This window comes from Porites lutea, chromosome 11, assembly GCF_958299795.1.
Source record: "Porites lutea chromosome 11, jaPorLute2.1, whole genome shotgun sequence".
NCBI lineage: Eukaryota > Metazoa > Cnidaria > Anthozoa > Scleractinia > Poritidae > Porites > Porites lutea.
In genome coordinates, this window is record NC_133211.1 from 20957872 (window position 1) to 20981053 (window position 23182).

Consider the following 23182-nt stretch of genomic DNA (forward strand, 5'->3'; position numbering starts at 1 on the left):
AAGGCATTTTGTAACTTACGCGAGTTTTGCGTCTCTCGCTCGGAGGAACTGGAGGTGAATCAGTGAATAGTGCAGGATAGTCACTGATTGAGCAGCCAATCAGAGCGCGCGAAAAACACTATCCACTGTTTTAGTATATACTAAATAGATTTAGCCAAGGCTAAAAGCGAAGCTTCCCTAATTAATTACCTAAAACCAAAAATTTTTCACTTATTAAACTGATTTTAAAACAGAAAGGGAAAATTATAAATCAAGTTGGTTCGCAGTCAGATAGTCTGGGGAAAAAAAATTCTTACCCATAGGTCTGCATCACTGCATTGTCGCGAAGTTTTCCTCAACCCAAATTAAACTAAATAAACAAACCAGCTTTGAATAAACGAAGAATCTTGATAGCAGCTATATAGGCTTCAGCTGTCGGCAACAAATTTCTCGATGCTACACGATGTTTTCATGCACGAATTCACCTGACAAAATTTTGACCAGGGTGGGGGGGGGGGAGTGGTGGAGACTAGGTTGTTCCTGAACTATGACCAAAAGCGTGACCAAGAAATTTAATTCCGAAAATTTTGTCCTAAGTCGAACACAAGAAACTTCAATCTAGATGTTTACTCAATCCACTCCATTGGTTGCTCCTAAAATGGTTAATTTCGCGCCAAACGTCAATGTTTGGACTTCCTTCCCTACCCTACTGAGTTTTTTCAACCCCTACCCCCAGAGAGTTGACGGGTGGACGGGCGTACGCTGAAGTTATAACCAAGTGTCAGTCGTCTCGTCGGCTCAGTTTTATGTCGTTATTGCTTGCTGTGAGGAAATCTACGGTCGCTACTGCATCCAAAAAAGTAACAATGATCACCTCCACCCACAATTTACCATTATCGTCTTTAAGATAATGTTCTTCATTTTCTGTTGTCTAGAATCAACAAACTCGACGGCGGTTTCTTACATTGGCAGATATGTTTGCCCCCTGAGAAACCACGTGACATCGCGCGCCTTAATCCCATCAGTGCCTAAGCGCCTGCAAAAGTAGCAGGTACCGTGAATAAGGTCTACTAGGCCTAGATCAAACGTCAAACTTTTCACGAGACGAACCAAACTTAGTAGGTTAAGTCCATGAAACGTTCGACGTCTGGGCTCAGTTAAGTTCGTCTGAATGAGTTTGGATTGGACTTCTCGTATTTCGAGTAACTTTTTGCATTCTGAGCAATTTCTCTAGTTTTCTAGTAATTCTGAGATATTGGAACAGCCTTAAATGCTTAAAAATGTTTTAGTAGACAATTTATGAATTTCCTGTGAAAAAGGAGCCAGATCCTCCTCCCTGGGGCAGATCATGACGGCAAGATGCATGCAGCCGGGCTGCTAGGTCAGCGGTTTTTAAAAGAAAATTGAAAATGGCGGACGAAGCCAGTCTCAGGTGAAGAAGGTCATTCAACAATTTAATTGGTTCATACTATAAGTTTTACAAGATTTATTTCGATATTGACAAAAGCCCATGACTATGAGGCCATGGGCTCTGATAAACTGATGCTTAGTCTTTACTCATAAATTTTTAGCTTTAATTGAGGACAAAGTTATTTAGCAAAGCCGCAAAATTGTACAAATATGATTAGATATTTTTTATTTTTTTACGATTTGCATAATTTATTTTTACTTCAGATCAAATAAAGGAAGAGGGTAACAAAAAGTTGTTGTTTTTTTTCGCAGCTTTTAAGCAGCTTTTGTCACAAACAGCAACTTTTTGAGCAACTTTAAACCATGCAACTTTTTGAGAAATTACGGGAACTTTTTTGAGAAATCTCTGGCTAGCAACTTGTGGAAAGCCCTAGTTTGGATCGTCTAACACGTTCTATCCGTCTGCTTCAGACGGATAGAACGTCTGAAGATCGTCTCTGGGACAAACGTCGATCTTCACAAGCGACGAACTAAAGTAATAAATTAAACATTTGTATGTCAATGTATATTTACCCTCGTTCGGGAGAAAATTTATTAAAATTGCTTTTTGGTCTGATTCAGTTGATTGGCTCGATCTTAAGACGATCTTAACTTAACTCAAATTAGAAGAGTTTGTTTCGTCTCATGAAGTTTGACGTTTGGGTGTCGACTTGAGTCGTCCCCATTCTCCTTTCGGCTCTCCCAGTGATTCCCTGTCAACTTCACGTTCTGTTTGGTTCATTTGTTCTTCTGCGTCTTCTGGTCTGTATCAATGAGAGAACAGCATATTATTGTTCCTGTTTGAACCCCGGCACTTAACTTCATAAATTCATCGCTCTTCTACCCTTGAGTTTTCAGCGTGCAACCTCCTAATAAAATAATAGGTGTCAGCTCCAAAAATAAATAATACAAGACTTCACATTCTGATTCACAGCCCATATAACACATCAATGTATTTACATCTCTTGATCTTCTGCTATTTGGGGACCATTTTTCAAACCAAGAGAGTTACGATTTTCAGTTTCGGCATAAAGCTATAACGATGTGAGCTTCTCGTTTTGCCTTAGGAGACTTAAACGGCCCCATAAAACTATAGACGATCGCCTGTTATCCTTTGTCCTTAGAACGAAAAAAAATCTTAGTTAGAAGTTTCCTTTAAATTCCGGTCAGTCCAAAACTTCAATGTGAACCCCGCAGGTTGTAATCAAACGGGCTGATCATATGCTATGAACCAAATGCCGGACAAAAGGCTCCTTGTGTTTCTGATTTTCTCTCCGATCTGCAACTGGTACCTGTTCTTAGGAGTTAAATTCCAGCAGCAGGTTCCTTACAAATCCCGCCCTATATTCCCACCAAACGAATAATCGGCCTTGATAAAAATACATGGACACTTGTCTATGATATTATGGCAATTAAGCAACATATAAATGGATTTTTCACGCCGGAAGTGGTAACAACTAGAAATTTTTACTTCAAGTAAAAATTTATCGTCAAACTTGAATGAATTGACAAGTCTGATACAGGTCATTATGCTTAACGGAACTTTGATGCCTCGTAGGTGGTGTCGATCAAAAACATTTTTATGGCGGATCCTCTATGCCGTATTCGTCTGCATAGTACACCTTCGTACTTGTAACGGACAAAATTATTTCTTTGAAGAAATCAAAGAGGTGAATAACAACTTTGACGTGGATCCAAAAACGACAGGGGGCCTGGATTACAGAGGCCACGACGAGCCACACATAACTTTCGAGAACGCAACTCTTCAACAGAAAGATGAGCATCATGAATCTGTCATGGAAAAGATCAAATTTCCAGAGTTTTACCACGCGCAGGGGATCATATCATTACCTTACGATGGTATCATTGAACCGTTTGAAGCATGGTATGCTGGAAAACACAGAATGAGTCGAATTGACTACTATTACGGTAATCGACAATGTGTTCTTACAATGTTTGTGTCATTGCAGCCGGTAATGCATTGTCTACCTGCTTTTCTTGTTTACTTACGTTGTTTCACGGCTTGTAACAGAAAACCCCCAAAAAGCTACTGGGAAAAATCTCATTGTTTTATAATGCAAGGTCAACGCAGTTCTGTATAAAGAGGAAACGAATTGAAAGGGGTAGAAAAAAAGGACCGTTTCGAAGTAGAAGAGTTTATGAATGGTTAGAATTATTAAAAATGAAAAGGAAGGGCAGGTAGAACAGATAATAACAGGTCGATATCTCAAAACCTCAGGCCGTAAACAAAAGGTGGGGATGTTGTGGTATCTTTCAGCCTTTTAATCAAAGACTTGATTCTTAGACTGTTTATGACACTATCTCCATCTAAGAATCATTCGCAACCCATTTCAGCCTTCCATAATGACTCGCCCCAACATGGCGTGTAGTAAGAGAAACTCGGATTGAGCCACGCAAATTTAGGAGAAAAATATATTTTTCAAATCGGCACTGTTAATCGCTACGGAATTAACGAACGTTTTTCGTGACTATTTTAATCTTGTTGTCATATTTCTCCTTGTTCTTGACAATATCGCTGCTCCACCATTCGATACGGACAATCTTTTTATTTTCGCGCACTGACGAAGGCCTAGCGATCAACACATCACTGAGTTTTTGCTATCTTTATACGGTGGCAAATTGATCTCATCAACTTAGTTGATTAAACTAAAATTAAGGTCTTATAATATAGGGTCCTAGTCTGATCCTCTATCGGTTGACAAAACTCCCTCCATCTTAAAAACAGACTGTTAAAGCATGCTTAACTCTAAATCTTCAGACTTACCACAATACACTTAGTTCTAGGTTATTGGCAATTTCGCGTTGCCACCTTTATCATCGTCTGACCTATATAAATAGTTTCTGCTAAGGAAGTTTTTGAAATTTTTTCCAATCGCTAGCTTGATCACTATAGAGATTGCATTTTGTAGACCGGGTTGTATATGGTAGATCGCAATTTCCTATCGTAGTCTCCTACGCCACGCCACGCCACGCCACGCTACACCCCACAAACATCCGGCCGTTTGTGAGGAGGAGCGTTGAGTGACGACACAAGATTAAGGAGACTACTTACTTTCTATTGCTGTTCGTGCCGACTCCGAAAATTGGGTACGAACTTGGTCCAAAATTGTGCGTTGTAGCTGCTTTAGACAAAGCATTGTTAAAATGTTGGAGTTTCGTTGTGTAGGTATGGACAAGACCATTCAAAGAGGGGACCTTAAACCATACGGGGCTCTTATAAAGTTTGTGCCTGCTCATTGGGGTAAAGGAAAGGACTTGGACAGAAACACACGGAGCTGTTGGTACAGGCCTGGATTCCGATGGTCCCCAGAAAAGGCGCAGAGTATTGTGCCCCAAAACCTAAAAGGATTCAAGGTACACTTTTTGACCTGAAACGCGTGGCAGCGGTGCTGATAGGTGATTCAGCAAGTGTTGCCTCCCGAGACATGTGGTCAAGAACAGTTACTTTCTCTTGACCGCGTTACACTCATGAGACAACGCTTGCTGAAACGTTTTTACCAACGCATTATATTGCACAAGACGAATTTCAGCTGATACTAGTGTAGAACAGTGCTTTAAAAATGATTAGTCCAATAATTCCGATGCACAAATACCAAATCCATCACTCTAAATGTTCAGCATATTTTTTTGTCTAGTATCTTGGTGAAGAGTATCACAGTGGAATGCCTGTTCACAAGTTACAGCGGACAGCGACTGTGTTCAAGAAGAAGAACACTTACACACTTTACGTGACGAGGGAGAAGCCTTACAGACCTGTACGTTACATCATGCACGGATATGATACCCTGTTACACTCGTTTTACGATCATTACATCGTGGATTACTTGTCATTCCGTGAATGGGAGTTTAATTTTGATGTTATGAAAATACCAAAAGGTACGAAAGAAGTAAAACTGCTAAGAATCATTGTTCTTATTCGAAGGGGACAGAATGAAACTTTTTGTTGATGGAAATATCAGTAACTGTATGTCGTGACTGTTCATGAGTAAGATGCCTAAAGTGCATGCATTGCTTGGCATCATGTGAAAATGTTAAGAAAAGTGGTCCTTTTTGCAAAAGCCCGACCTTTTGAAACGCCCTTTTTGGGTAATCATGAGCCTATCTATATCTAGCATATGCCAGTGTAGAGTGGTCTCTTTGATAAATCAATCCCGTTTGGATTAGTACCATGTTAAAGAGCGGTGACCGCCGTATAGAGGTACTCCATTAGGAGAGAGTTGATGGTAGTCAAGATTGCTCTCACTCTACCAAGATACTACTTTCAATTCTCATCATTCTAGACGTGAAGCTATCTGAGTTATTAGAAATAATTTAGAGAGGTATTCTGTTGGGTTTTGGAAATAATTCCAAGACTGCTTTGGTTTAATATCATCTTGCTTTGTGATTGGTTACAACTTGGTGGAGCCATTTTATTTACCGGGCGGCTTCAAAAACAGATTGGACAAACTTTTCTGGCAAATCTCAATTTTAAATTACTTTAAAAACGAATGCGTACCAAAAATGCTATGATACCAAGTTCAAATTTGCAACAATTTTTCATTGTCTCTTCAAGGAAAATCTAGTTGCCTGAAAGAGCTTGATAAGATGAAGTCTAGGTACCACTTTAATCCAATGGGAGAGTTTATGCATGAAAACTTTGAGGATGTTGAAGTGGATGAAATGTTCGACGAATTCAAGAAGCGTCAAAGTAAATCTTATCAAGATCCAGCGGAGCACGAGCAGCGAAAACACATATTTCGTCATAACATGAGGTAAGGGGAATCTGCACCTGTAATGATCATGATGCTTTGTATGGAAAATCCTTCAACGGAGAAATAGACTGGTCTTAAGTAAACAACGACGCGAAAGAGTAATTTTACATCGTCTTAAAATCGCATCAACTTTCATTGCATGCCTTTTTTCATCGCGAAGAGAGGTTTATAAATTTGTCGCGCGTTGATCGCTCAGCGATTTGAAATTTCGCGCTATTAAACATTGATATTCGCGAGGTTTCGCAAAACACTTATTACTAGAAAATCATAGAAGAATATTTCCCAGTCGGCTTTACTGTGAAGACTGTTATTGCCAGCTCAAACAGGTTTGCCATGGTGGGGCAGGTATTTTCTTGGCTTCCTTTTTGGCCAAGGGATCAAGAATGTCTTTGTAAAGAGCAAAGTGATAGTCTTATTAATAATGGCTATTGACAGACAATGAATGCGAAAAACGACTTAAAAACGCGACAACGTAACGGGAAAAGAATTTCCAAAGCTAAAAGGAGATAATTTTTTAACCTTCCAGATTTATAAACTCGAAGAATAGAGCAGCACTCAATTTCACGCTGGAACCGAATGAGCTCAGTGACGTCACCGACGACGAGTTTGAATTGTACAGAGGCTTACTAATTGACCCCAGTGGAGGAGACGAGGCGCTCAAGAAACAAGAAATACCTCAAGCTCGATTCAAAATACCTCGGTCTGCTCTCCCTGATTCCTTGGATTGGCGTGAATATGGTGGGTTTCAAACGAAGAATAACTGTCAAGTGACTTAACAATTCTTCCTCCTAGTGCCTGCGTTGCCGGATACAAAGTGGCAAATAACCAACGAGGCGTGAAGCACTGCGGAGAGCTATAACCAATCGCTATTGCGCAGGATTCTATTCCGGCTGTCAGTCGGTCCGAGTTGGCCCTTATTTTCCACATAAGTTCTCAAACTCATGAATTATTCACACAGCCAACAGCCAATAAATGACGGCCTCGTGCTGTCATCTGTTTCTAGATGTTTGGAAACCGTGATGAAGCACTCGTCCTCGTTTTTTTTTTTTTAACATATTACGTGAAACGTTGGCATAATGGCCTGTAACCGAGATCCTGGGAATCAAATGAGAACTGAGCTAAAACTGCATCATCCAAAGTTGCGATTTTTGAAATAACATTATTACGACTCGCCTTTCATTTTGCGCCGTTCTCTGTGCACTTTCTGAACGCCTTGAACAGGCCAACATTGGCACGGTTTCATCTTACTGGCATCTTTTCTATGAGTTCTTAGCAACATTAATGAGCTCTACATTATTAGAACTGATGAAAGTTCAATATTTCGAAGGTAGAGTGCACTAGTGTAACGTTGTCAATTTACACGACCGTGCTTCCTATTTTAGGTGCCGTTACTCCATCTAAAGCTCAAGGACTTTGTGGATCTTGTTGGACATTTTCTTCTACTGGACCAATAGAGGGAGCCTACGCTATTCAGGTCACTAAAGTATACTTAGTTTAAACTTTAGCTAACTTTAAAACCTTAATTATATTATTAATTAGGTAGACTCTACATATCCCTCCATGAATCGTGTAGGAGCGCCGCAATGCACGGAAAGGGAATTCCACAAGGAAGCCAAATTTCAATCTCGATCTCAGACGTCCTCTAACCAAAACAATATTTTTTTCAAAGTAAATAATTTGCAGAAACACCGAACTGCACCTCCAAACACCCAGCCATACTGGACTGAATTCAACTTATGTAAATCAATTAAAGTATGTGTCTTGGTCTGCTCGGAAGGTACGCTTCTTTGACCGTCACACACTTCCCCCAAAAACCATTGATGCCTGTCCTCAACACAAACTTTGTACTAATTAACTTGAGCTGTAATATAAATTATGAATAAATGAACTGAAATGAGCTGATCGGTGCAGCCATACTGAACCGCCATTCCTTGCCTGTCGATGATCTCAAGGCAGCCAAGTTGCTGGTCTGAAACAATACAATTTTCCGACGCAAAAGATTTTCCCAACAAAATTGATACAAAAGCTACAATAGTAAGAAATTATTATCGAGTTTGCGTGTCATCAACTACTGCCTTACGTATATAGCTGATCCAATAAAGGATGCTTTGGGCAATGGGAATTGGGCATTTGGGCATACTAAAATGACTGCAATTGTTTGCTTCAGTGACCAACAAACATAGCTTTCCAGTGCCCTATTCCCAATGTCCAAAGAGACCTTTTTTGAATCAGCTATTCAACACCATAGTTCCTCTTTAGACAGGGAAACTGATAGACATTTCCGAGCAACAGCTGATGGACTGTAGCTGGGGATTTGGTAACAGTGGCTGTCGAGGCGGCTTCTCTTGGAGGGCACTGGTGTGGGCTAAGAAACATGGAGTGGCGTCCAGTAAAAGTTATGGAAGATATCTTGCCCAGGTCTGATAATAGAACATCATGATAACAACGTAACGTTGAAGTTTTTGAAGTTATCCAGCACCATTTAACAAGGTGTTCAATAGAATGATTCAATTGAAAATTATGCATCAACGCGAACTAACAGTGTTGGAACATCTGTTAGAACATCTGTTCAGTTTGAACGGGATGTTTCGTTCGTTTAGACAAACGATACCTGATTTGTTACGAGTCTGTCCCCCTAGGGCCATGGTTTTGACACATGGCAAGTGACGCGTTCTCATCAAATAGCATCGTGCCATTGAATCAAAATACAGGAAAATATATAGAGGGCCGACAGAGCACTCTGGAGTTCAATTCTAAATATGGATTCAAGACAGAGTATCACATTTTCAATATACATGATTTATCACATGCAGGAGGGATACTGCCATTGTGGACTAGAAGACGGCTGTGACGTCGTAAAATTCAATCGTTTGGTGACCGTGAAGAAAAATGATGAACAGGCATTGAAGCAAGGACTGGCAAAATTTGGTCCAGCATCCATTTCCATCAATGTTGGTAGGAAGTCTTTGAAGTTTTACAGCTCTGGCGTTTACGATGATACAGAATGTAGTAAGTACATGTAAGAATTGTAAATCACGTGCATCACACTTTTTTTGTACATTTCTTTGCCGTCATTGCACGACCAAATCGTCAAAATGCCTAATTTCACGTTTTGTGGACAACGAGAACACAAGACAAGGACTTTCTTTCTCTTTACCTGATCTTCGATACATCATCTTCTAGAATTCAACTCCAGAAAAAAATGCCTACATTTGACGAATTGAATGATGGAATAAGCGCGCTTAAGTTTGAAGCAGTGTTATTTTATTTTTAAGTGTCGTTTTCGTAGCTGTCGCCGTCCGATAGTAGAGACCAAACGAAACTACGACGGCGACAGCGACGGCGACGGGCAACCACAAAAAAAGCAATAGGTTTAATGAGCAAAACAACAACTTTGCACGCGCACCACAATTCTTGGTCAATTTCTTTGCCGTCCCTGCACAACTACGACGTGAAATGGCCATATTTTAAGTTTACCTAAGAACGCCGTGTAGCGGCAAGGCGATAAATTCTACCATCTCTGTCTGAACTCGGCCGCAGATCCCCTCTCTTCACTTCCAACCTAAATTCCCTTTTTTAAGTAACAGGGCGACTTGGGTTAATCGCGAAATTGTTTCAAAGGATGCGAAGTCTTTTTCTCGGCGACGTTTTCATGGACGTCGCCGTTGTCGGATCGTAAGGTCCCTTGTTATGGCATGGCCAAGTATAACCTCAAGTTCTATGTGTTAATTATGTTGAACTCGAGTTAAATTCAATTATGATGTCTATGTATGAAACTGAAAATTTTGATGGTTGTCTTTTCCACTCAAGTCAGAAGCTTTTTCTCTGCGGAGTAATTCTAAACAGAAACATACTTCCTCAAAAGAGCTGGAGTTTTTTTTATGTCCCACCTCTAGCGCCTCTCTTCTCTCCTGACTTCAATACAATTCTGATTTGTTCGGAGCCTCTTTATTAAAACGAAGACCTGGAGCACAACCGTTCATTTGAAAATATATTCAATTTGTGGTAAATGAGAGCGACCACAAGAGCTCACTTTGAAAAAGAAGCTTAAGATAACTGATTCGGTACAACGCTTGTGCAAAGTAACAGTAAGTGAGTTTTGTTTCTCTCCTCCAGGCCCACAAACAAATCATGGAGTTGTTGTGGTTGGATTTGGCGAAGAAAATGGCACTCCGTATTGGATAGTAAAGAACTCTTGGGGAAAATTCTGGGGCGAAGAAGGTTTTGTCAAAATTGCAAGAAAGGACAACTTGTGCGGAGTACTATCGAATGAACCTATTTTTGTTTCTTTGAACGCTACGGAAATTGATGACGCGAGTGAGGATTATCCTTTCAGGAGAATGACGAAACAGAGCTTCGTTGATGTTGAAAGAAGACTTAACGTAACAAACCTTAAGCTTTCGCCATTTGACTACAAGAGGTCGAAAATTCGATTTGATGAGCTCAACAAAAGAACACCTATAAGCCCGCGTTAGTTTTAAAAATTCAATTTTATACACGATTCTAGTTATAGGTGCTATGTGTTTTATATTATGAAGTACATTTTCCCTCGTTTTGCGCTAAAATAGCTTCTTCATGACTTCACCTGACTAAAACCATTTCTCCACTTGTCTTATCTATAGAATACAAAAGAATTCGAACCCTAATAGTCCTTTATGACCATTCATGATTCTTTTATATTCAAGCTAATCAATCAGCCCTCAACAGATTTTTCAATCAAAATAAGACCTGACAATCAGTGAGCGAATAGAAAATAGTGAATGATAAAGGATGGAAAAGATCTATTTTTGAGCTTACATTACTTTTGTTGTTACGACAGCAGATTTTCTACTTAGCGATTGGGACAATAAGTTTTTTTTCTTAAGGTGTTATTGAGAGAGGGCTCTTGACACTCACTAAAACATGTTTGCAAACATATGTAGGAGAGTATAAGAGTAATAACTTTTATTTTTCTGGCTTTCTTTTGCGAAACGCGGATCCTGACTTTCAGTATATATATAAATGCTTCGATTTTGTTTTTACTTCTCAACACGCCCATCACCAGTCGGCGCTTTTCAAGCACAGATATACTCCCACATCTGGTACTGACTGTACGTTTTCGAGCATGTAGACGCTTGAACGATTTTCCCGCCCTTGGCACGTACGGGCTGTGCATAGACAATAGTGCCATTCTTTGCGCGCAATTTCTGCACTTGGCACCTGTCCGACACTTTAGCACGCTTGTTGTACACTTGCTGCATGCATTTGCCACTGCCTGAATGAAGATTCAGACATTCAGTAGATGCTGTCGGTATTCCTGCTTTTCAGTGCTAGGACAGTTCCATGGACACGTGTAAAGCGCGTTAAAAGCTCTTCACATATATTGAAGCTTTGCCTTGTTTGGCGTGTTTCCATTATAAATAATACTCGTATGACGTACTGGGCACTAAAATTACATACCCTTGAGATATGTTAAAGACATCTCCCTCAAAACTTCGTGTTTATCACCAGCTGACCGTTTTAAAAAGGCAAAATAGTAAGTTCCTCCTCAGAAAAAGACTTGACTTTCTGTCGTTGAACCTTTTTTAGAGTCTTCAATGGGCACTCAGTAATCGCCCTATCCTTTCTTACAGCCAGTAATGGCCCGTTAAGCAACCCACATCTGTCATTCTTCATGGTTATTTTGATATAGCCATCATCTCCCCACAGGTGTCCCCACGAGTTTTTGATGACCCAGTATGGTATCTTATTATAAGAGCCATATCCCACAGTCAGTATAGCGTGGTTTGTCTTTTTGCCTGTAAAACCAAAAAAATACTCTCAGTTTCCTCATATTTCAGTGCACTTTGTCGTGGTGTATATTGAAGGGGCCATTGAAAGTGTCCATATTAAAGGGATGTCCGTATTAAGCGGGCAATGTTAAAGTACATCATTTATATTTGATCAAAATACTACAAATTAAAATAAAACAGGACACTAGCATCGTCAAGCTAAACATCTCTAAACTCCACCAACCGTTATTCCGCGGATTATGTAATGAAACCACTCAAAAGTCTAGTCAAAGTCGCTCATTATACATTAAGTAATTAAAAACCGTTCTCTGGATAACTCGATTGATGTCAAAATAGTCCAAAATTGTCGTCCAAATTTCATCCTATCTGGTGTACAATAGCGCTGGGAACATCGACATTATGTCAACTGAAGGTTTTGTACCTTCAAAAAAGAAAGGTTTCAATTACAGCACACGGTGGACAATGAAGTGTCCGCATGCAGCGAGGTTGACTTAATATGAGAATCTGTTTATTGGACATGAAAAAAAGTGTCCGTTGTCCGCCTTAAAAGCGTCCGTATTAAGCGGGTTGAATTTAAAGAAAATGTGAGGGCTTTCCTTCCCCAGGGACAAAGGAAACTGTCCGTAATAATGAGGCGTCTGTATTAAGCTGGTGTCCGTAAATCGGGGTTCGACTGTAATTCATAATCCTACTCACAAACGCGCAAGGTAAGATTAAAGGGGACAGACCATAGAAGATTGTTGTTTATGCAAATATCTAACTATCGAGTACCGAACCGTTCATCAACAGGATGAACGAGTTTTGGTTGTGGGTACTTGTGGTAACAATATAAGGACACGAAGTTTTCGTCAGATTCCTTAACTTAACAACAATAATAATTTTCTTACCACATTTGGGGTCGTCATAAATTCCGTGGCTGTAAAACCTGAAAGTCTTTGTATCTGCGTTTACAGATGATGCTATAGGACCGTGAGTGACTAGAGCGAGTTTCATCTCGTCTGAGTTGTTCTTCTTTACACTAGAGAAGCCGCTAATGTGAGCAATAGTACAGTTATCGGAGTGACCACAATGACAGAAGCCCTCCTACAAAAAAAAAAAACACGACAAAATTGTTGCGTTGCTTTCAACTTGAGGAATTTAAATTTTTTTATCGCAAGCCGTTTACTAATCGAATTTATATGGAGATTTAAGGGATTGGATTACCCTGAATAAAGCTTCGTTGAAAACGGGCAACAAAAACGTGCACCTTGTTTGGCAAAATTACTGCAAAACAAGTTGAAAAGGGATGTTGGGCGCTTTACCAACCTATCATGCAACAATCCAGGTTCTTGCAGGTTGCAAAAAGTTGTTACGGAAAGAAGAGAGTCGTTCTGCTTTTTGCAACAACATTACGCATCCTACAACAACCCGATTTGTAGCGAGACAGGTTGATTCGTTGGTAGTAAAACCGGCAACATCGCTTTTCAACTCGAAATTTTGCAAAACAAGTTGCACTTTTCCGTTGCCCGTTTTACCGTAAATTAAAGAGACTGAGACGGACGGCAGAGTGCATATTTGCCTCAAATTAAGAGTCCACTGGCAATTTTGGCTGGCAGATCATAAAGAGTGACTTCTGTTTATGCATCGTAAGAGAGTTTGGGTTCTGTGAGGAATTGACATATTGTCAGCCTTTGAATAATTGCAAAAGTCCTAAACAATAACAGAAGCTTACTTGTGCAAGGTAAGGTCCATAATCGCGCCTCAGCGCCACGCCATTGCGTTTCACCCATTTTAGTGTTCTATCCTGAAATCCTCCGCGACATCCACGATTCCCTGCGGGCCAGGAGCAGTCAATCAGCTGCTGGTTCGAAAGCTCAATGAGTTCTCCAGTCTGTTAGAGGTCAATTGGAAAATGCGCATGCGTCAGTAAAGTTACAAAACTGGGAGCAAGCACTTATCAGGAATGAAGGCACGGACTAATCATACATAGGCTCCCACGCAGACGTTCTTAGGGGCTCGTCACGCGTTCCTGCCCCGAACCCCTAAGAACGTCTGCGTGGGAGGCTAAATCATCCACGGTGGATTTTTTTGATAAATTCCTTCCGCTTTACTCATTTTTTATGAGAATGAGAAGCCTTTGAAAATATAGCCTAAGAAAACGCCAACATTTTGCGACAAAGCCTCTGGTTTCCCCGCGAAATGACGTCTGAGGATTGAACACAAAAATTCCATACTGATGAGGCGTCACTACCCAGATCTGGGTAGTGACGGATCATCAGTATGGAATTTTTGCACTCGTTCCTCATAACGTCATTTAACGGGGAAACCAATAGCAGCGTCGCCATTGTCGGCTGTTTTCTCAGGCTATTTAAAATAGTTAACTGAAAGAAATAACTACCATGGATCAAGTGAAACCAGTTTTACCTTCAAGAAATTGGCTCCTTCCACAGCTCCCACAGCAGAAAAAGTCCAACATGATCCACATAAGCCTTGACTATGGACACGCGTTACAGCACCTGGAAATAACAAGGCAAATATAGATTTATTATGTAGTTTAACGTAATTACTGCCTCGAGATCATTAACAGTTATAAAAGTATAACTTAAAATTTGAATTTTTGTACAAAACAACAAACATCAGAAGAAAAAAAAGTAAATGATAACGAGCACGAAATAAAGCGATAAGTAATTTCACGTAGCTAGACAATCATTGAAGTGTTTTATTTTCACGCCTTACTATCATTTTAATATTTTACATACAACTTCGCCTTCCTCCGAACATATAACGAGTTAGTTGATGGTGGAGAAGGCAAATCTCTAATACAGTCGAACCGCTCCACAACGTTCACCTTGTGGACAGAAGAGAGTGGCCGTTATGGGGAGGCAGGGGTGTATTATAACAATTTTTTTTTCCGAATTACAACACGTTTATTGTGTCAACTTCATGCTTAATGCTTTATAGGTAACTGTAAAAGGGATTCGGTCACTTGTATCTCTGGTGGCTGGTTTATTCTCCTTTAAGGCTTCATTTCGAGGTACCTGTTTCGCTCTGTTTTGTTTTGCTTTGCTTCTGTTTTGTTTTTTATCATAGACAATTTATGCTTACTGCAGCAGTATAAATGAAACAAAATCAAAACACGAATGCCGCGATTCATCATCAATGTAGTGCCATAAGCAACAAATTTTAAGACCATTCTTGACTTTTTCATCAGTTGCTGAAAACACTGGCCGTTGGCGAGAGGTTATTTTGGCAGTTGGGGACACGCTTTGGTCGTTGCCGTTGTAGAGAGGTTTAAATAAGTCTTAGAGTAAATGTGAAATGTGTGGACTGTCTGCTGGAACAAAATAAAGTGGTCGTTGAGGTGGCTGTTGTGGAGAGGTGGCCGTTAGTGGAAGTCGGGCTGTATTATCAAACGACCTTAAATGCTTAGCAAGAGGACGCAAGACCAGAGAAGTGATCAAGGCTGGATGCGAAGTAGTCGTCTACTGGGTTATCATGAACTCGACTTTCTACTATATCAAATTGACTCCGACGACGCTGTTGCTTTGTATGCTTTCTTGAGAATTTTTCCCCTACTAAAACGATGCTAAACGGTGAATTCTCCCACGTACCACTTGAAAACTTACATACTAGGGCATAAGTAGAGATAAAGCGCCCCCTGAAATTACGAAGTTTCTTGCAGCGTACCTAAAGATTGTTTCGCCAAACTTGATTAACTCCTAATTATAATAGAGAACATGAGAAGATAAACGCTTACCATAATCCCTCCAGTCTAGTTCATCGGGAACAAGGCCAGATGTCAATAATGACTGGTTAAAATACAGCACTTCTGATAACTTGGGGTTCTTTTTTTCTTTCTCATCGTGAAGAAGTCCTCGGTGTAAATCTATTTCTTCTTCTGTCATGTCAGCAAAATTATTTGGAGCTAGTTTGTACTTCAAATTTTCTCTGTTCTTAGAACGAATGAACCTGCGATTCAAACCACCAATAATAGTATAGTGTTGATGAAAACTGACAACCTTTCCCAGAATATTTATACAAGAACATTTTTTACTGAACCGATTTCGGTTTAGTAAAATTCCAACTTGGCTCCAAGGCTTAGGATAACTTAGGGACGAAGAAGGATGTGTTCCTTCTGTTTTATTCTCTTAAGCATCGGAGCCAAATATGAATCATCAGCTTAACTAGAGGTAACCAACGGAAAGGGACTGGGTAGGATAAGATTCTACGGATAAGAGCGGGTACGCTAAGGATATGAGAGACTAGAATCCCGACTAGGTAGTTTGAGCTCCGGTTGTGAGCCTTTTGATTCGAAGAGCGCGTTTGCGTATTTTTTTCTGATGATGTCTAAGTTAGTACTATAGAGCGGCTATGCGATAATTACCAAGTTTGTATAATTACCTCAGATTATGCTTGAAGATGTGTTTCCGTTGTTTATGTTCTCTTGAGGTAGCGTAATTTTTAGCATGTTTAGTTCTGTATTCTTTGTAGGACCTTTCAAGTTCACGATCTTTGTGATGTCCAAAGTGCAAGTATTCAGCCATAGGGTTCGCCAAATAGTGAGACCGCAGTTTCTTTGCTTTCTTTTCACATTTCGACTCTGTAATGAAAACGAGAACAATTATGTTATATAGAGACTACTGTGGAGACAGCACACTAGTATACACCGGAAGAAATGCACTTTTAATACAAAAGATGATCAATACTAAGTAGGCTTTACCATCATTGGTAAATGAATCTTAGTACTAAAAAAGCACAACAAAATTCTGAGACCTCTTCTTTTGATTGTGGGTGTTTATAACAATTCACAAGACTAGCAACCGTACGTCTAAAGCTTCGGCAAAACGGGCAAAAAAAACGCCGCGCGTCTGTTGTTTTGCAACTTGTTGCAAAAAGGAGTTGAAAAGCAATTAGGCGCGTTTTACCACCCTCGTTCAAACCTGTTAACAACCTGATTGTTGCAAGAAGGGTTTGATTCGTGGGTGGTAAAACGCGCTACAACTCGTTAATTGCAGCAACGTTGCAAGACAAGTTGCATGTTTTTTTGTTTCCTATTTTGCCGTACCTCAATATAGAACCGCAAAGCACACTGTACATACGGCAAATGAAATCAGCTCATGATTTGTATTTAACTGAAATGATTCGATTGTCTGTCACTAACCTAGCAGACTTGTCCCGAGACAGGACCAATAAAAGGACAAACTTTAGTGCAGTAATTAAAACTGAGAGACCAAGCATCACTTTTTGATGAAAACCTACTTTTAGGTAAATTGAACAAAGATCTGTTAAATTTCCAAGGCTCGAACGTAACGTAGTCAAGGATGTAGCGATCATAATGTGACGTCAGCATATCATCGTATCCAACCATCTCGTATCGAAGAGGCCTGTGTGGTTTAGTTTTGGAAATATAAAAACTGTACGTGTTGCTCTTGTTAAATTTTTTTATTTTCCTCTCGTATTTCAGACAAGGCATTCCTCGGTGCACTTCTTCGGAAACAAACTGAAAGGATAAAAAAGCAATTTAAATATATATTTTTACGCACGACACACATACCATGGCCATCCCAGAGGGGTTTTTACAAAAACCGGTGGGTGCACAACACGTTGTGAAAATTTTGTATCAATCCCCAGAATTAAAGTTACTGCCACCGCTATGGGCGACCGCAGCGGACTTGAAAAAGAGAGGGGGTGAAGAGGCCTTTAAAGGGGGAATCAGTATGAAAATCGTGTCTTGAGAACATCGAAAGCAAACCGCAGTCACAATAAACATCAAAAAGCAAACCCATCTAAAAGTTGTAAAAATATTTTTCTCTTAAGCTTTCCTTAATTTTCAAATGTTGAATCTTGAATGATATTTTCGCATCGAAGGTCATTTCACCAAGTTAATCTTACGATAGAAAATTCTAGAGGCGCTTCAGTCCAAAAAAGGATGTATTGGCTTATTGACAAAGTCGAAAAGTAAATCAATTCCCTGTGCTACTTTTGCCGCATTACTATATCATTTTTATTTTTTCCAACCTTAAACTCGGATAGGTTTGTTGGTATCACACTCTGTCCTGCACGCGGCATCCATTTTGGAAGCGGTTTATACCAGCAACTTATGAAGTTATGATCGGAGGGTTTCATCTCATAATGCATGGGTACAATTTTAAACAGGATTCCGTTTTTGCCCAGGTCTCCACGCTGAATTGTCTTGTCCATACCTAAACAATAATCATTAAATGAATCTAAAAAAAGAATGAATATGTATCTTTCAATAGCTGAGTAATGAAAAAATATATCCATATTAGATATCGCCGAAGGATGATCCTTTGATATAAGCTAGTTAATATTAGCAAATCGCAGGTTTCCAAAGAACGGTAATGATCAACATCCCCTCAATTCTCCTGGGCCTGGTTCCTCGAAAGATGGTTAAGTTTAACCCAGGATTACGCCAAATTTCAAGCACGGCTTTCTTGTCTAAGAACATACAACTCGAGGTTATAAAATATTGTTGAATACAGTAATGATAACACAAAATGTTACCCTAAGCAATACATAAGAAAGTAAAATACAAAAACGGAACAAGATTTTAATCCTGGATTAACGCTAATCGGCCTTTCAGGAACCGGGCCCTGGAGAGTAGACCGAGCTTTCCATTTGGGAGATATCATGAGAAGTAACTCGCGGGCGGCACGCGAAACGACTCGCGCGGGGCTTTGCCGCTCGCTCACTCACGCGTTAATTAATGACTTATCCAAAAATACGTAGCGTAAAGTATTTCAAAAGAAAATGCCGAACAGGGTTGAAATTCGATTTAGAGCTAAAACCATTGTGACGTCATTGCCATTTGACATTTACTCCGATCGCCTAAAGAAAAAAAAAATCCATAATAAAGTTTAGTCTAAGTGTGATCCATGTATCATAATCGTTTTACAACACAGATAGATTTGTTTAAGTATAAGAGATTCAAAGATGGAAGGTGTACCTATAAAAATACTGGGTCGAGCCACCTTAAAGTAAAATATAGGAGCACGATTTCTGCACTTTTGCTAAAATGAGAATCATTTACAAAAACTAGCATAATTTTTTTGCATAATTTTTGAAATATATGAGCACTGCCAGAAGCAGATTATGCTACTTTTTTGAGCATGATCTATCAAAGCCTAACTTACAGACTGTTTGGATAGGAACTCACCCAACCTAGTTCCCAGCAATGGTCATTCTTTTTAGAGAGACCCTGGGAACGAAATTGGGGAAAACATATAGTTTATTTTGTTGAAACATGGAATGAAGAAATAAGTGCAACGAAGATCATCATACACTGTGTAGGCAACCCAGTATTCGAACCCTGGCCTCTGTGGTACCAGCGGTTGCACTTAAGAGCCGCCGCTCTAACAAAATAAGCTAGCAAGTCAACTAGGAGCTGGGTCATTAAACTGGTTCGTGATATACATGCACATAGCCTAGAAAAGATGAAGATGAAATGATGAATATATCAAGTTCAAATGTTTGAACCGCGGAATGATGAAATAAATGCAAAGAAGATCATCGCAATTAAACACGCAACTGGCGAGACGACCTTCTTTCATGTTCTTTGCATTTATTTGATATTATATGTAAATAAATCAAAGGCATTCTAAGCAAAGCTAGATTAAATACAGTACGCGATAACTTAAAAAATCAACTTTTTTACTCTAAAACAGGTTTTGGCTTGGTGTTAACTTTGTTCCACACCTCAACGCCGACACAGCGTAATTAAAGAAAATGTCTGGCCACAAATTGAAACTATCTTATTGGTACTTAATTTTGCAGGTCTTTAATTTTGCGTTTTTCTCGATTGTAATTAAATAGCGAAATTAAAGACACGTGAATAAACACCTCGCGAAATTTAATACACATATAGGGAATTCAAATCACAAAAAATAACAAGAACAAATATAGGATATATGTATAGACAAGTGCACATATTTTTGACTGGTTTTATCGGTATACGTTCCAATTTGTTTCTTCTGTTGAGAAATGACGACCGTACAGCGTTAAACCCTTTTAGCCCCAGTATCCAAATACAAACTCTCCAGACTGATCTCCATACATTTCCTGCAAGAATTGGTTAAGAGAATTTGATAGCAGTTCAAAGCTTTTCCCATCAGGTGATTATTTTATTGATTCTCACAACATTTTCCTTTGATTGTGTATTGATTTTGTTGGGAGAAAATTGACTTTGGTCACTCATGACCCTTAAAGCGTTAATTTGCAAATTTCCGGTTCACCTTAATTTTTTTTTTTAATTAAGCGTTTTCTTTGTTACAGTTTTAAGAACTAAACATTTCATACTTTTTGAAAAATAAAAGAAAGTTGAGAACGCTTGAATCGTTCAATTTGAACCCGGGAAAACAAGACCCCGTGAAAAGATCTCTCGCCAAAATCGCAAAATTTAGTGCCAATAATTTTACTCTCTAACTACAAAACCTACTTTATCTAAATGAAATATCACAGTTTAAACTCAGCTACCAAAACATTTAAGGAAAAAATAATCATTAAATAAAATCAGCCTTGAAGGAAAGCTTGAACCTCTCTAAACAAAATATTATTGATAAATATACCAACAAATCTCAAGTGGCCTTTATGACCACTTGAGATTACTTAAAAGTAGCTTCCAGAGATCGAAATAAGCCAACGCAGTCACTATGAAGCAATTTCCAATGTTAAGCGATGCATTTTAATTGTTATGTTTAAGTTTACGTACCGTAATAATAATCAATTCTGCTCATGTTGCGTTCTCCAGCGAACCATGCCTCGAATGGCTCTACAATGTCATCAAAAGGAAGAGAAAGGAGGCCAGACGAGTGGTAATATCGCGGAAAATATTCATCATATAGCTTGTCATAGTCTCCAACTATGTCATGTTTAGCAAGACTGAGAGCCGAGTCTTGAGAGAACTTCTGTATTTCGACTCCAATTCCTATAAGTAATGCTGTCGTTAAAACCGCTAATGCAAATATTAATACTCCTTTTCCCATTGAGTAAAGAGCTTTACACTCCACCAGTGCTCTCTGGAATTTTCCACGTGGGAAGCCACGACCAAACTAGACACCGTTTCAAAGTGTACTTCTTGCTTTTAACCGGCTGCAGTTGTTCTACCTAACCGTGCACCTGTGAACAATTTGTTTGGCTAACGAATTCTCAATCATTTGTCAATTCTTCACTCTTTTCTTTCACTGACCCATTGCGCGTGCCAAGAAACTTAAACTGTACTCATCAAAGTGCCTTCACGCTTTCGACTTTAAACATTATTCCTCGGATCAAAGTCATTGTCAATTTTGTGGCACGAAGATCCTTGCTTTCTGCCGCACAAAATTCCGCCTCCGTTCAAAACATTTCAAATCACTGACCTTTGTGTCAAGAAAAAAAAGGGCACCGGAGGCGAGATATAAACAAACGTATACAGTAAATTAAGGGCGAGTCTCCATCGCTAATTCCACTTCGTGAATAGGGAGAAAACTGACTTATAGTTTCGGTTCACGAAGTAGCAAGTTATATTGCTACTAAGATAAAATATTAATTACTGTAGGAAAGCCGCGGATTATTTGACAGGAACAAGTGTTTCTTATCTGTGTACCTGCTTAGATTGGTAATTTATCTTTGACACTGTAAATTATATCCTTCAACAAGGCGACGACCACAATAAATCTGGTACCCGTAAAACTAAGCTAAAAATCTTTATAACTCCTTGAACTTATTACAACTAAAATTTTGAGAATAGTGTAGGTGACACTCGGGGAAGATTGAAAAGTAAAGACCGCCAATGAAAGAAAAGAAAAAGACTGAAGTTCGAAGTCATAGAAGTACGCCGGAATTTTCACTCTAACTTTTAAATCTGTCGACAAAATCCAATAGTGTTACCAATCAAATGAAACCTCTTGGGCAGACCTTTGGCATGGTGCTTTTTATTCCTTAGTATTTTACAAAAAAATAATAATTTTTAGAATTTTCGTGAATTTTTACATTGGGTACTCTAAGGAGTGAAAGGGTTAAGCCAACTTTCGTTTTGAAGGGTGTGGCACTTAATGAGGCGACGTAAAAGGGAGAGGGTTTCTTTGCCATTCGTTTCCTTATATGTTTGTGTGCGAGGCAGTGTGGCCCAAGGGTCTGGATTTTAGCTGGATTTGTTCTCGGTAGTCCCGAGTTCAAGTCCCCGGCCACTCCTGTAAAAAGCCAACTGGATTGCCTCTTACACCAGTTTGGAATCTTGACCATATTATGTCCCACTTGAATTATTGACTCATTATCCCTGAGAGGTTCCATAAGGGGAGAGGATAATTAAGTATGAATTTATTTATTATTTACCACCAAATAAAAAATGATATACCCGCGTTTGTTCAAAAGATGGATAGCGTTATCCAACGGAAAAATCACTATTCACTTGATAAGGGTTACTGAAACCACTTGACTTATCCAGGAGTTCAAGGGCTCCTGACTTATCTAAGCGGATAGAGGTTCAACCAGTGGATAGCAACTGGAGAACTGCGTTCCGACTCATTTCATCAGACTGCAATTTTGACAGCGATTAATACTGAAAAAGTCGCTGAGCGACGATCAGTAAGACAAACGTTGCAGGCATCAAAACTAACATGCATAAACTACGAGAACTACATTCAAGGGCCAATTAAAACAAGTATTATTCCCGCATATTATTTTTCCCGCGTTTTTCTCTTTAACGGAGTGGAACACCATGTCCAACGAGTCTATTGGACAACCAAGCTTGGTTCGTTTGAAAAACCAATGGATAATATTGAGTACTAGGAGATGACTCCACCATTTTCCTGGATTTCTTTGATTTTTTTTTAAGACCCTCAAGAGAATCTTCGCATGGAGATGATGTACCTGTCCCTAGCCTGCGTTGCAGTCGGCCCACGCATTCGTCTAGTCTATTTGCGACTTTGCGGGATTCTACCACGATATTGCGCACTAATTCGCAGACGCTCTATACAGAAGGTTTAGAGCGTCTGCGACACAGGCAAGCTGTTCCAGGCTACGAGATAGTCGGGTCCGCGGAAGGTCCGCGGGGATTGAGAAAGCGCGAACGGAAGGAAAGTGCGTTTTCCCCACTATCTGAGAGCCTGGTACAGGCTAGAGATGACGGGGCCAGAAAGAATGAAAAAAAGACAATGCTAAATCCTACAAAGACAAAGGATATGAGGATAAATTTAGGCCTAAACTAGGAAAAAACTGTTGCAGCAACAAATTGCG

The 23182-nt window shown here is 39.5% G+C and overlaps 2 protein-coding genes across 2 annotated transcripts; one reads left to right on the forward strand and one right to left on the reverse strand.

Moving 5' to 3' along the window:
• The first annotated feature begins 3126 nt into the window (after positions 1–3126).
• Positions 3127–10744, forward strand: LOC140952827 (cathepsin S-like). Its single transcript, XM_073402277.1, has 9 exons — positions 3127–3357; positions 4616–4803; positions 5085–5325; positions 6002–6200; positions 6727–6938; positions 7583–7674; positions 8460–8618; positions 9014–9209; positions 10317–10744. Exons 1-9 carry the CDS (start codon positions 3225–3227, stop codon positions 10673–10675), a joined length of 1779 nt encoding a protein of 592 aa, XP_073258378.1. The 5' UTR covers positions 3127–3224; the 3' UTR covers positions 10676–10744.
• On the reverse strand, positions 10672–22895 carry LOC140952826 (cathepsin S-like). Its single transcript, XM_073402276.1, has 9 exons — positions 20679–22895; positions 17969–18153; positions 17210–17450; positions 16352–16550; positions 15708–15919; positions 14375–14466; positions 13683–13841; positions 12859–13054; positions 10672–11977 (listed from the first exon to the last, which is right to left on the reverse strand). Exons 1-9 carry the CDS (start codon positions 20950–20952, stop codon positions 11700–11702), a joined length of 1836 nt encoding a protein of 611 aa, XP_073258377.1. The 5' UTR covers positions 20953–22895; the 3' UTR covers positions 10672–11699.
• Between the last annotated feature and the right edge of the window lie 287 nt (positions 22896–23182).